The sequence below is a fragment of the Eriocheir sinensis genome, unplaced genomic scaffold, assembly GCF_024679095.1.
Source record: "Eriocheir sinensis breed Jianghai 21 unplaced genomic scaffold, ASM2467909v1 Scaffold1084, whole genome shotgun sequence".
NCBI lineage: Eukaryota > Metazoa > Arthropoda > Malacostraca > Decapoda > Varunidae > Eriocheir > Eriocheir sinensis.
Genome location: NW_026110390.1, coordinates 110478 through 126100, shown reverse-complemented (window position 1 = coordinate 126100; position 15623 = coordinate 110478). Strand labels below are relative to the sequence as shown.

The 15623-nt window shown below is 44.9% G+C and overlaps 1 protein-coding gene across 1 annotated transcript; it reads right to left on the bottom strand.

The window, feature by feature from the left end:
* Positions 1-48: 48 nt before the first annotated feature.
* On the bottom strand, positions 49-14124 carry LOC126989168 (urea transporter 2-like). Its single transcript, XM_050847722.1, has 9 exons — positions 13742-14124; positions 5941-6066; positions 5224-5343; positions 3660-3817; positions 3022-3300; positions 2838-2847; positions 1851-1998; positions 972-1156; positions 49-178 (listed from the first exon to the last, which is right to left on the bottom strand). Exons 1-9 carry the CDS (start codon positions 13763-13765, stop codon positions 125-127), a joined length of 1104 nt encoding a protein of 367 aa, XP_050703679.1. The 5' UTR covers positions 13766-14124; the 3' UTR covers positions 49-124.
* Between the last annotated feature and the right edge of the window lie 1499 nt (positions 14125-15623).

Genomic DNA, 15623 nt, shown 5'->3' with positions numbered 1-15623 from the left:
GTATAGCCCGTATCGTTTTTTATGCGGGTAACACTCTCTACCTTCATTACATTCACCTGTATCCACTTAGCGGGGTGATTGGAGACGTATTAACATAGCGCACCCAGTTTAGGTCTCACGTGTGTCAGGGGGAACATCGGCCCTTCTTACCTACGCCCCCGACGACGTGACGAGCGACCTAACCAGAGAGAGGACAGACTTTGGGAGTACCAGCGAGGGGTGTGTGCGCGTCCTGACCAATGAGGAGCTGAGTTTGGTATTAGTATTAGAGAGGTGTTGGGAGGCCATTATGTATGACAGTGGGTAAAGATTGTTGTTGTTGTTGGTGGTGGTTGTATTAGCATTCATATTGGTATTGGTATTAGTATTAGTAACAGCGAATATCAGGTACACGTAAGATCCTAAGTCCATATTCTCAATCAACTCCACTACACTTATTTTTATTGGAGCAGTCATTAGCAGGCTTTTCTGTCTTCATTTTTTTCCCCCTGAACTGTTTCCTTTGCGGTAAAAAAAATACAAAATAAATAAAAACACTTCGGGGCTCACCCACCCACATTCGACAAGGCTTTCATGGAGCATGTGTCAGTATTTCCATGGGTAGGTAGTTTGATGAGCCTAGTGATGGTTTGACAGCCGCTCATGAGAACCCTTTGGAAACATTTGTTACGAGAGCCGAAAAGCCGCACAGGAGATTAGTCGGGTTCTCATGAGCGGTTTTCACGTTCATGTTGCAAAGGCCTTGTCAACCCATCACTAGGCTCATCAAACTACCTACCCATGGAGGTAATTTGACCCTTCTTCTGTATCATGAACCTAAAAAGAGAACTCATTAGAACTCGACTGATCTCCTTTTCGGCCTTTTGAAATTACTGACATGAGAGGCGGAAGGGTGGAAAGAAAAACAAATGCGTCTGGGAATACCAACCTAAATACCTCCCTTCTTTCCCTTCATCCATCGCATTACTGACCTGCGCAAAGACGGGGGTGATGGCAGCCTGCGTGAAGGTGGCCAGCACAGCGTTGAGCACCGCCAGCAGCACTACGCGAGGGCCGGGAACCACGAAGAACACCATCGCCCCGGCCGCCAGAAACCCGTTGTACCCCCACACGCCCGAGTAGATCAGGTCGTGGGGAGGCGAGGACACCACCAGCGCTGCGGGGAGGGAGAAGACGCACACAACTGATAGAGGGATGGATAGGAAGGTAGATAGATAGATAGATGGACGAATAGATGATGATAAACAGATGCAAAGAAAGGTAGATTAATGGACAGATATAGGTAAGTAGGTAGACAAAGAAAAATATAGAAAAAGTGATAGGTAGGTAGGTAGATAGATGGATGAATAGATGATGATAAACAGATGCAAAGAAAGGTAGATTGATGAACAGATGTATAGGTAAGTAGGTCGACAAAGAGAAAGATAGAAAAAAGTGATAGGTAGGTAGGTAGATTCACACATATACTGATACATAGAAAGGTAGATTCATAGACAAATAGGTAGATAGGTAGGTAGGTTGGAAGATAGAGAGGTAGTAGATGCACATACATAAATAAATAGATGGATAGGTAGATCAGGTCAATCATCTATTCAGTTAGTAGGTTGATCAGTCAGTCAGCCAGCCAGTCAGTCAACCAATCAGTCAGCCATTCATTCCTTCTCTCATACATTCCTTCAGTCAGTCAGCCTGTCAGCAACTCACTCCTCTTCCTCTTCCTCTTACTCCTCCTCCTCCTCCTCCTCATCATCATCATCATCATCATTCTCGTCCTCCTCCTCCTTCTCTTCCTCTTCCTCCTACCAGCATCACTACTACTACTACTACTACTACTACTACCCAGTACCCACCCGTCAGTGAGCCCAGCGTGCCGCCCACACAGCACACGGCGGTCAGCAGCGGCGAGCACAGCAGCATGGCCAGCAGCACCAGCCCGGAGCAGCACACACTCTTCACCGCCCACACCTGACCCGCCGACAGCAGCGCCCCCAGCCACACCTGCCGACACAACCTGCTTGACACACCTGCTGACATATACGCAAGCTCACACACACGCACCGACCTCTTGCAGACTTATTATGTTCTTCACACACACACACACACACACACATACACACACACGCACGCACGCACGCACGCACGCACGCACGGACGCACACACAGACACACACACACACAGACAGACAGACAGACAGAATTACATAGATTTACATAAAAAATCAGACCACACAGACCCCATGGTTCAGACTAGGTGGTCTGTCCTTAAACCTAAGTGATTCTACATTAATCAGAAGGCTCCAAAACGATGCATTTCAACTCTAGTTGATATTAAGTTGATGGAAGTGACGGTCGAGCTTGATTTTGAAGAAGTCAATCATGTTACACTGGACCACTGACGGTGGGAGCTTATTCCATTCTCGCACTACAACGTTGTTGAAGAAAAATTTGGTGCAGTCTGAATTTACTTGTCTACATTTGAGTTTTACGCCATTTTTCCTCGTACGCAAAGTGTCATCGATCATAAACAATGTTGATCTGTCTACATTCGTGAAACCATTAAGTATTTTAAAACATTCGATCAGTTTTCCTCGGAGGCGATGTTTCTCAAGAGAGAACACGTTAAGGGTGGAAAGCCTTTCTTCGTAAGATTTGTTGCGCAAGGAAGGGATCATTTTTGTTGCCCGACGCTGAACACCTTCTAATTTAGCAATGTCCTTTGCATGGTGGGGAGACCAAAACTGTACCGCATATTCCAAGTGGGGTCTGACTAAACTATTGTAGAGTGGAAGTATTACAGACAGACAGACACACACAGACAGACAGACAGACAGACATACCTTATCCCATTCCAAGATTCTCTCTCTCTCTCTCTCTCTCTCTCTCTCTCTCTCTCTCTCTCTCTCTCTCTCTCTCTCTCTCTCTCTCTCTCTCTCTCTCTCTCTCTCTCTCTCTCTCTCTCTCTCTCTCTCTCTCTCTCTCTCTCTCTCTCTCTCTCTCTCTCTCTCTCTCTCTCTCACGTACCTTATCCCATTCAAAGCTCCTCCTCCCCCTTCCTCCCTTGACACAGCCCCGAAGACATCAAACAGACCCACATACGACCCATTAAACCCAGCATCCAGGGGCAGGGCGGTGGAGGCGAGGGGGCTGGGGTCAGGGGGGGCTGTTGTAGTATCGCTCCCCTCGTACCCAGCCCCCTGCATGCCCAAGAATATGAGGGATGTGGCGATGTTGAAAGGGAGGGTGTAGGCGGGGAGGTCGTGAGCGCCGAGGATGTGCCCGAGACCAGCGTAGATGCAGACGCTGGAAGAAGAGTGATGTTGATGGTGGTGGTGGTGATGGTGATGGTGATGGTGGTGGTGATGGTGGTGGTGATGGTGGTGGTGGTGGTGATGGTGGTGGTGATGGTGGTGGAGGTGGTGGTGGTGGTGGTGGTGATGGTGGAAGCAGTAGTGGTTCTGGTGTTGGTGGTAGTAGTAGTGGTAGTAGTAGTGTTAGTAGTCGAGAGAAGTATGATGTTAGAAGTGTTAGTTTGCGTGTGTGTGTGTGTGTGTGTGTGTGTGTGTGTGTGTGTGTGTGTGTGTGTGTGTGTGTGTGTGTTTGTGTGTGTGTGTGTGTGTGTGTGTACGTGCGTATGTGTGAGTGTGTGCGTGTGTCCCCACCTGAGCGCCGCGGCCAGCCCCATGTAGGCCCAGGTGGCGGGCGTGAGGGGGGCGTGGAAGGTGCCGGGGTAGAGGGCGGTGGTGACGGAGCCCACGAGCACCGCGCTGAACACCGGCAGTCCCGCGCCCATCTGACTGTTGGGCAGGGCGAGCACGGCCTGGGGAAAGGGGGGGGATTAAAATGGTACATAGACAGTGACCCACCTCCATACATACATACATACATACATATCTTGACAACATTCAGCTGTCTCCTTTACACTAAACATTTTCGGTCTTTCCTTAACCGAAAATGTTAACTGGAAACCTCTTATCTCTCTTGCTAAATTAGCTTCCTCGAGGTTGGGCGTTCTGCATCGTCTCCGCCAGTTCTTTTTCCCCTTTCAGATGCAGTCCATATACAGAGGCCTTGTCGGCCCTCGTACGGAGTATGCATCTCACTCGTGAGGGGCTCCACAAACACAACTCTCTTGGTTGGACAGAGTGGAGTCAAAGGCTCCTCGTCTCATCAACTCTCCTCCTCTTGCTTTCAGTCTTCTATCTCTTAAATTCCGCCCCTTATGCAAGAGTTGACCAGCATCTTCATTCTTTCATTACTTCCGCTGATAAACTCTGGAACAGACTTCCTTCGTCTGTATTTCCTGCTGCCTACGACTTGAACTCTTTCAGGAGAGTATCATGACACCTCTCCTCCCGAAATTGGCCTCTCGTCCGGCCTCTCGTTTTGTTTCCTTTTGTTCGGAGCAGCGTCTAGCGGGCCTTTTTTCTCCTGTTCATGTGTTTTGCCCTTGAGCTGCCTCCCTTTTTGGAAGAAACCCAACATACATATATACATATATACATACATGCATACAAAGATACAGTAGTCATGACAATGGGAGAGGAGGGTCATAGGAAAAGGAAAAAGACGAAGAGGTTTTACTTGTTAAGTATCAGAAAAAAAACACAAAGCACAACAATATATGCGGGAGGAGGAAGGGAGCGAGAGAGAGAGGCAGGGAGGGGGGTCAGAGAGGGGAAGGAGGGAGGCAGCAGCCAATCAGGAGATATCAACGCGTGACATAACTGCAGGGGGTGGGGCCAACCTTCGCGGGAGAAAAACCTAACCACCTTTCGGAAATATGCGCCCAGGACCTCTTGGTTTGCCGCTGTCTCAGATTAAAAGTTCATTTCTGTCCAAATGTTCTCCCCTTGCTCGTCCTTCTCTTTTTCCTCCTCCCTCTCTTCCTCTTCCTCCTCCTTCTTCTCCTCCTCCTCCTTCTCCTCATCCTCTTGTCATTATATGTATTCCCTTCTATTAACACTACTACTACTATTGCTGGTACTACTACTGATGTTACTACTACTACTACTACTACTACTATTATTACTACTACTACTACGAAGACACTGCCACCACTATTACCCGTACGAACGAGACACCCACCACCACCACCACCACCACCGCCACTATTACTACTACTACTACTACTACTACTACTACTACTACTACTGCTACTACTACTGCTACTACTACTACTACTGCTACTGGTACTACTACTACTGCTACTACCACTACTGCCACCTTTGCCACAAAGACAGCCACTAGGGATGTGAAGATGGTCGCGCAGCCCACAGTCACGTCGGCGAGGTAGAGACCCACGAGAACCAGGAGACCAGAGACCGGGTTGTTGACGAAGACCACCTGGGGAAGGGACAGTGTTAGGTGTGGTGGTGGTGGTGGTGGTGGTGTAAACTGACCTCTCTTTTGGCCACTCATTTTTGCTTAATAGGAGCAGAAGTTGGAGACCTTTTTTACTCAATCTGGTACGTTTTATTCTCATTTGGTACTTTTTACTGGTGCAATCTGGTACTACTTTAAACTGAGTGGCAACAATGCGTCTGACTTAGTGGCCTCTTGCCAGTGTGGACGTGATATGGTCTGGCTCGGCTAAACGTGCGGTTGTGGGGGAGTCAGCGTAGGGGATCCCCTTGTACAGCTTTGCCGCGTGTCTCCCAGCCCGCGATGCAGAAATGTTCATCAATGTATTCATGAATACTTCCAAGAAGTGTTCGTATTTGTATTCGAATCTAAACCATTTAAATGTCTTCGAATTCGTATTCGTTGGAACCTAAAGTATTGGTGTTCGAATACACAACTCCCGTATTCTCTCCATCCCTGGTGATGATGATGGGGGTGGTTTTGTTATGATGATTATACGACCAATAGTAATTCAACATCATACTGCTTCAGCTATTACTAACTACTACCTCTACTACTAACACTACTACCTCTACATACCTGCGCCACGCCTCTCAGCACACTGTCCACCACCTTCGCGGGACCCCACTTCGAAACCCACTTACGTCCGGCCAGCAGGTTCGTGACTTTGGGGGCGTCCATAGCGAGCCACCCCACCACGCCGGGCTGGGGGGGGAGGGGGAAGGGGAGGAGGAAAAAAGGGATAGAGAGGAGAGAGGGATGGAGTAAAGGGGGAAATGAATGAGTAAAAAGGAAAGGGGAGACGGAGAAGAGAAAGGAGAGAAGGGAAAGGAAAAAAAAGGAAAGAGGGAAGGAAGAGGAAGAGGGTGAAGATAGGGAAGGAAGATGAGAAGGAAGAAATAAGGGAAGGAGAGGAGAGAGAGAGATGATGAGGGGAAGGAGAGGTTGGAAGGAGAGAGAGAGAGAGAAAAAATACGTTAGACACATTTCACTTATCACTTTCATTACTGTTTGATTATTTACATTTGTTTTCCTATTTTATTTCATCCATTTATTTATTTATTTATTGTATTTTACTGTGTTAAAAAGTAAACAAACAAACACACACATGAGAGAGAGGGGTAGTATGCTCACACACACACACACACACACACACACACGCAGAAAAGGGCGGTGCGGCTGATCCTGGGGACCGGCTACACCACCTACCAGGAGGCCATCCCCGCCCTGCAGCTCACCACCCTTCAGGCCCGCCACCAACACCTCCTCCAGCAGTTCGCCACCAAACTCCTTCACCACCCACGACACAGGAACCTGCTCCCCCCGGTAGCTCCCCCTCCCTGCTACAATGTCCGACACCACAACAAGCTGCTCCCCATACGTGCGCGTACTGACAGGCATAAGAACAGTGCAATACCAACAATAGTGAAAATCCTGAACACGTAGACTCTTTACTCCTAAGTTACTTTTAAGTTTGTAGTTTTAATGATCTCCCCATATAATATGTATATTTTCAGCTCTCGAGCTGCTTCTCCCTAAATAAACAGTATAATATTATTATTATTATTACACACACACACACACACACACACACACACACACACACACACACACACACACACACATTCAGACGTGCGTAACAGCCCACGAAATATTCCCACACACACCTACCTCCCAACATTATGATACAAGAATACTCCAACAAGTGTTTGAAACTAATGTAGAGAATATAGAGGTTTACACTAATTTAATTATTTTCATTAATAAAAAAAATCGATTCAAATAAAAAAAAACTGATTATAACAAAAAAATCCGATTTTTCTGATTTCAAAAAATTAAAAAAATAAATCAAAATCACTGTCTTTAACACACACACACACACACACACACATATATATATATATATATATATATATATATATATATATATATATATATATATATATATATATATATATATATATGACAACAGATGAACAAAAAGAATGACAGACGAAGAAATAACTGATGAAAAAGGCTTGTGTAATGAAATTTGGAAGTTTACAGAACTGCTCATTAAAATAGGAAACTAGAAGGGCAGAAAAAAATATAAATGCTTGAGAGAGGACCAAGTTCTGCAGTGAAGTGATACGTACCAACACACACACACACACACACACACACACACACACACACACACACACACCACGAACAAACACACAAACACACAAACACAAACATATACACACACCAGACACACAAAGAAAGACAACACACACACACACACACACACACACACACACACACACACACACACACACACACACACACACAGTCACAGACAGGTACACATCAGTGCCTTGCATACAAAATCGAGAGCGCCATTCTACGTCTCCAATACGAATACAAAATTCCTTCCTCCTGGGGCATGTCTGGTCTCACGACGTATGGATATATTGGCTGACCTTCATTGGGAAGTGTGTGTGTGTGTGTGTGTGTGTGTGTGTGTGTGTGTGTGTGTTTATGACACAGACAGATAGGCAGACATAGACAGACAGAAATAGACACACTGACAGACAGACACACACAGGCAGACAGGGAGACAGAGAAAGTCAGACACAATTTGACAGACATACATACAGACATATAGACAGACAGAAATAGACACACAGACAGACAGACACACAGGCAGACACAGAGACAGAAAGACAGACATAGACAGACAGACAGACAGACAGACAGTCGTATAGACAGACAGAAATTGACACACAGGCAGACAAAGAGATAGAGAAAGACAGACACAGATAGACAGACACAGACAGAAAGAGGAATTTAAAAAAGACGAACGAAAATACCAAGTATAAAGGAGAATATAAAAGAACATAACGAGATGAAAACGAAAAAAAAAAAATTGCTTCTCGTCAAATATAGATAATCCTTTTGGCGTCTTCCTGTCGTCTGATTTTACCGGCAACGTCTTTTTTTACTATTTGGCTTTACCCTTCACCGTCCTCCTCCTGCACCTTAAAAAAAGATAATAGATCAATCTCACACCACCTCCCCGCCACGTCCCAGGAGAGCAAACACAAAACACAACAGGAAAGTCGAACGAATATGCTGAGGAGAGGAAATTTTAAGCACAAGTTGTAGGACGTAAAAAAAAGTTATTTACAAGCATTATTATGTAAAACGCGACGACACGGATGAGGAAAATCAGTAAATGCATCGATGCCTTTTTTAATAAGATGAGAATTATGGCGAGGGAGCGGGAAAACACTGAACTGCTTGGGCGAACATGGAAGGAGGAAATGTATGTTGGTGTTGACGACAGGTTAAAAAAAAAAAAAAAGAGCCCCGTGTATTGGCTCACGATCTGGAAACTGATAACATAAAGAACATGTGCTTCATGTTGTAAAATACTTTTGAAACCATCACTCTGCCTCAGCAAGATACTGTGGGAAAGGCGGCCAGTGTCTTGTTCTGCCCCGGGACACTGGACAGACCAGGCGTGGCTGACTGAAGATATATATATATATATATATATATATATATATATATATATATATATATATATATATATATATATATATATATATATATATATATATATATATATATATATATATATAAACAGCTCAGGAAAAAAGGAAGTCGACAGGAGAAATATTGATATCAAAGTAAGAGAGTGTTTTCTTTGTTTATTTCTCCATTCTATGTTCTTGCTCAGCAATAAGATCAAGATTTAAATCAATGACAAAATAATAATATAAATCTTGATTTAAATCAATGATTAAAAAAAATAATTTGATTTAAATTTTGATTTAAATCAGTGATTTAAATCAACTTGATTTAAATCCAACAACCCTGGTTCTAACCATTATCATTTCGTGATTTCACTTTCCCTCATTATGTCCACTAATTCTGAGTGCTTCCTTTTTCTATTTGGTGTTTTTCTTATCAGCGAGCATCGTTCTCTCTCCCTAGACGCTTCTGCTTTTCCTTTCTAGACTTGGCCGCTGTCCATATCCCTGATCCACGTGTCGTGACGGCAGGAGCATTCGTGAACACACACACACACACACACACACACACACACACAGTGCCCGGTAGCTCAGTGGATAAAGCGTCTGCCTCACAACCAGAAGGACCGGGTTCGATTCTGGCCGGTGAAGATAAGTTGGGTTTATCTTCTTTCACGCGGAGCCCTGTTCACCTAACGGTGAGTAGGTACGCGACGTCAGGCAAGGAGTTGTGACCTCGTTGTCGCGGTGTATTGTGTGTGAGTGGTCTCAGTCTTGAACCGCGCACACACCGCCATGCTTCACTACTTGGTCTGCTGGTGAGCTTCTTCGCATTAGACTCTTCCCTGAAAAAATGATGATGGATGGATGTCGTTTGTGATCATTACTAATGCAATAAATAATTTGAACCTTGGGAACACACACACACACACACACACACACACACACACACACACACATCCCCCCCCACACATGCCTGATGGATGCTGCTTTGGTCAGACTGCAGCCTCCGCATCACTAATCCCTCAAGCATCATTACACACCTTCGTCCTCTCCTGCACATCCTGTTGGCGAGCATCCCGAACCTCCTCCTCCCTCACCCCTCTTCTCCTCCCGCCTCATCTCTTTCCTCCTTTCCCCCTCATCCCTCTCCTCTCATCTCCCTCCTCCTCCTCCTCCTCCTTCACCTCCGTCCCTCTTTCTCTCCGTCTGTCTCCGCTTCTGCCTTGTCATGTTCCTCCTTCCTCCTCCTTCCTCCCTTTTCGCCTTGGTGTTTGTCTCCTCTCCCTCCCTCCCTCCCTCCCTCCCTCTTTCCGCTCCCTCCCTCCACGTTGGCTTGCTATTCAGGGTGCCTCGACCACGGCCATCTAGACGGCCTTGCCTCGACTCCCTCCTGTGCTTGCCTTTAAGGGGGTATTATGATACCCTTAATGCAAGGTAATAAAGGGTAGGTGAGAGAATGATGATGATGGTGATGATGATAATGATGATGCTGGTGGTGGTGACCGACACAATCACAGATTCACCTGTATACTTGTCGCCTTCCTTGACCCCTCCTTCCCCCTCCCCTCCCCTTCAGGTAGATACGTGTGTCGTGGCCTTCACCCTCACACCCTAACACACTCACTCACTCACTCACTCACTATCACTCACTCACTCACTCATTTACATACTCATTTATTCACTCACTTGCTCACTCACTCACTCACTCACACACTCACACTCACTCACTCACTCACTCAACACTCACTCACTCACTCATCCATCAATCATCGGCTGGCCACAAAAGGCAGGCACTGACCCAAGAAATCCATCACTATGTATGAATAATGGCCGGCAAATAGTGATGTTAGCGAAGGTAAGAACATCACCAAAGACATCACCACCACCATCATCACCACCTCCATTATCACGAGCACCGCCATCACTGCTATTACCAACATTTATTTTCTGCCCCCATTTTTACCATCCTCATCACCTCATCATCCCCAAGATATGTAAGGTAACCTCCGTCACTGTGATTTATTCCATACCTTCATCACCATTATCATCACCATCACCAACGCCATTACCGCCCCATTCTTTATTATCTACCGGCGCTTTAGGCGAACACGTAGAAAAAAAAGGAAAGAAAAAAGTAGACAGGGTCATGAGTACGAGAAGAAAGCTTGCGTAAGTGCGTATGAGAAGGAATGCAGGTGTGTGTGTGTGTGTGTGTGTGTGTGTGTGTGTGTGTGTGTGTGTGAGGAGGAGGATGGTGAAGATTGACTTTACCGCAACTTGACGCTCATAGGATTGATGAATGGAAAGAAGGAAGGAAGGAAGAAAGGAAGGAAGGAATGAAGGAATAAAAAAAAAAAAGAGGCTCTCGAACACCTGAGGACCAGCCTACCAACCTACCTGCCTGGAAAGAAGGGAAGAGAAGAGAGGAAGGAAGGGATGAGAAGAAAAGAAAATACAGAGAAAATAAATGAAGAAATAGAAAGGAAGAATACCTACCTACCTGCCTGGAAAGAAGGGCAGAAAAAAAGAAGAGAGGAGGGGAGGGAAGAGGAGAAAAAAAACACACAGTGAAAATAAAAGAAGAAATAGTAAGGAAGAATACCTGCCTGCCTTACTGCCCTCCTGCCTTCTGTTGCTACTTCCTCCACTTCTTCATTATTCATCTATGTATCTTCTCCTCATCGCCTTGATCTTACTCTCATGTCCACTTTGTTATTCTGTTGGCAATGCTCTCTTTTATGTATTGGTTTCTTTATGCATTTATTCTGTTTTTTGTTTTGCTGTTATTTAGCGTATGTTTCTTTTTGCATGTTATGTTTTTTTTTCTAAACTTATTTATGAATGAATGAATGCAGGATTGTATTATTTGCGCATAAAATCAAAGGAGCATTTGAATATAAGTAGGAGGAGGAGGAGGAGGAGGAGGAGGAAGAGGAGGAGGAGGAGGAGGAGGAGGAGGAGGAATAAAATAGATGAAAAAAGAAAGAGAATGAATGAATGAATGCAAGCTAGAAGGAAGAGATAAAAATGAAAGAAAGAATGAATGAATGAATGAATGAAGGAAGGAAGGAAGGAAGGAAGGATAGATGAATGGAAGGAAGGAAGGAAGAAAGGAAGGAAGGATGGAACGAATAAAAAAGAAAAAAAAGAAAAAAGAAAGAAAGAAAAAAACAAAGAAAGAAAGCGCAATGAGAGCAAGACCAAGAAAAAAATAATAAGTAGAAAAATAAAACGAAGAAAAAGTAGACGAAAAAAGTAACAAAACCAACAAAAGGAGAAATAAAGAAGGCGAAAAGTAAGAGGAACAGAAACAACAAAACACGAAAACAACAACAACAACAAAAAGGTTTAGAACAACCTGAACCCGGATCAATAAAATATCAAAGCATAGACTGATCAAAGTTAACGAAGGAGGACATTAAAAAGAGGCGCTAGTTAACCATGATAATATAATTGCTTTACGGACGAGATATAGAACCGCTAAGAATATAACATGAACCAACAGGAGACAGATAATGACCGGAATAAGATACAGGGGAGGAGGAGGAGGAGGAGAGGAAAGGAAAGAAGATTATAGAGAAGAAAAGGGAAGAGAGGAGAAGATAAGAGAATAAAGGAATAGAAAATAATATGAGAGGAGAGTCGAGAATAAATGAGAAGAAAAAGAAAAGAGAGGAATAAAGAAGAGAAGGATAGAGGAGAGGAGAGAAGAAAATGAAGAGATGATAAATGAAGAGAGTTTAAAGAGGAAGGAATAGAGAATAAAAGAACAAGAGATTTAAGAACTGCAAATATGGGAGACGCAGAAAGAGAAAGAGAGGAGAAGGAAGAGGAAGAAAAAGAAGAGGGAGAGAAGGAGGAGGAGGAGGAGGAGGAAAAAGGAAGGCTGATGCAGAGAAAAAGGAGGAGAAGGAGGAAGAGAAGGAAAGAACTGCAAATAAAGAATGCAGAAAAAAACAGCAGTAACAACCACAACAACAACAACAACAACAACCGAGGAGGAGAAAGAAGAGGAAGAGGAGATGGCAAAGAAGAAGTCACCCCCAAAGGAAAGACTGAAGGGCTGCGTGTGAGTAATCTTTAGCCCTGAGCGTCTAGACAGTAATTAAATGGTGCCTACTGCGAGCTGGCCTTTAATTCACTATGCTGTGTTTGTTACGTCCGTGCGCTGACCACTCGTCCACGTAATATATATTCCTATGTATTTTCTCTTTCGTCTTTCTCTTCTCGTCTTCCTCCTCCTCCACCTCCTCTTTCTCCTCCTCCTCTCTCCCTCTCTTATTTCAGCTCCCTTATTTGCAGTTCTTTTCTCTTCCTTCTTCTTCTCTTCTTCCTCCTGCTGCAGTTTATATTTTTAGTTAGTGGATAGGTGACGAGAGAGAGAATCATTAACATATAGCGCGCACTTCTGTCGTTAATTTCAATGGCAGACAGTGTAAACTATGCCTATCACTTCTTAGGTTATATAATGGGAGACAGGGTAAACTATATCTATCAAGCACTTATGGGGTTAGCTAATGTCTCTCTCTCTCTCTCTCTCTCTCTCTCTCTCTCTCTCTCTCTCTCTCTCTCTCTCTCTCTCTCTCTGTGTGTGTGTGTGTGTGTGTGTGTGTGTGTGTGTGTGTGTGTGTGTGTGTGTGTGTGTGTGTGTGTGTGTGCTTATCAAACTAGTCTTCTTTATCTTAATCAACATGGAATACGATAAAAGGTATCTGGACGCACTGATAACGCTACTTTATTATTATTGTTATTACTACTACTACTACTACTACTACTACTATTACTTTTATTACTACTACTACCACCTCTACTACTACTACCACCTCTACTACTACTACCACTACTACTACTACTACTACCACTACTACTACACTTACCGGGTCTTGAAGAAAGTTCTGCATTACTTCGTCCTTCTTCTGTTGATCACCGCCACCACCACCACCACCACCGTCACCACCACCGTCACCACCACTACCACCACCGTCACCCCCCCCCACCCCCACCACTTATCAAATCACCAATACAGTCACTTCTTCACCACCAGCACAAACACCACTCAACACTCTCCTCTTCGTAGTTGTAGTAGTAGCAATAGTAGTAGTAGTAGTAGAAGTAGTTGTAGTTATGTTGTTGTTGTTCACGGTTATTTCTCTTCTTGATTAAAAGTCTTGCTAATGAGTGAGTTAGGGAGAGAGGGAGGGAAGGAGGGAGGGATGGAGAGACGTTGCCTCCTTTACCTCCACATGACTAATGGTTTCGTATCTCTCGCTCTCCTTGACCCTCCCTCTCATCCCTCCCTCCCTCCCTCCCTCTCCATCCGTCCCTCCCCTTACTCTCTTCCCCCTACTCTCTCTCTCTCTCTCTCTCTCTCTCTCTCTCTCTCTCTCTCTCTCTCTCTCTCTCTCTCTCTCTCTCTCTCTCTCTCTCTCTCTCTCTCTCTCTCTCTCTCTCTCTCTCTCTTTTCCCCTATTCCCTCTCTCCCTTCCTCCTTCCTCCCTCTCCTCCTTCCTCCCTTCTCTTCCCTCCCTCGTATTCCCCTTCTTCCTCTTCCTGCCTCCTCTTCCCTATTCTGTCCCTCCTCTCTCTTCTCCCCTATCCTCTCCCTTCCTCACCCCTTCCTCTCCTTTCTCGTCCTCCCTCCCTCCTCTCACCCTCTGTACCTTCCTCCCTTCTTCCCTCCCCGGGCCTGTGTGCGCATGTGTCCTGATAATAATTCTTGTCACTGTGTGTGTTTATGTGTGTGTGTGTGTGTGATATGTTTACCTCTTGAATCCAAGTGTGTGTATATGTGTGTGTGTGTGTGTGTGTGTGTGTGTGTGTGTGTAGCAGGCTTGGGGTTGAAGTGCATTTTTTTACTCGCGTCCAAGTATGATTATATTAGGCTATCACGAGTCCAAGTACAAATACTTAATTTTGTAGCAGAACTCGAGTCCAGGTACGAGTACTTTCGTTCTGTATTCGAACATAAGTACAAGTACTTTTTACTGATTTAACCTCAATTTTTTTCTGCTTTTCTGGTATTATCAAGTGACAAACTGCCAGCCCCTCTTTATTCTGGTCAGCTCACATGACCTTACCATCACCTCACCCCAGGGCTCCCCTAGCCCCAGGCTTAGAACACACCTCACCCTGGCCGCACCTCCACCCAGGCAGGTCGTCAAACACTGCACCAGCCACGCGTTTGCATTTTTTTTATTGTACTCGAAAAATTGTCGAGTACTTGGAGTCCGAGTACAAGTACACGTACAAATACTAAGGAACTTTTAACCCTAAGTACAAGCAGGGTCAAAGGAAGACAGGGTCTGCTCATGGCCCTGCCAAAATTTATAGGTTCTGCGCAGCCGTGACGTCAAATAGAGCTCGGGGGGTCCGACCCGCGAACCTAGGTCAGTCTGTGAAGAGCACATCAGGTGATCGTTTCAAATCGGCTCCCGTCGCTCGATCCCCATGACCTTAATTTTTCCCTTTTAAAATGCCTCACTGCGTTGTGGTTGGTTGCAATAACAAGCATTGTTCAGAACGGTCAAACTACAGTTTTTATAATTTACCAAAAGACAGAGAACACGTAACAAATGGCTTTATTTGTGTGGAAGGGACGATATAACCTCTCAAAACGTCAGAATATGCAGCTTGCCTTTTCATACATCTGCATTTCAAAGAAATCTGAAGTAAGCAGAGACAGGCCAGGAGAGAGAGAATACAGAGAGAGAGAGAACACAGACAGACACACACACACACACACACACACACACACACACA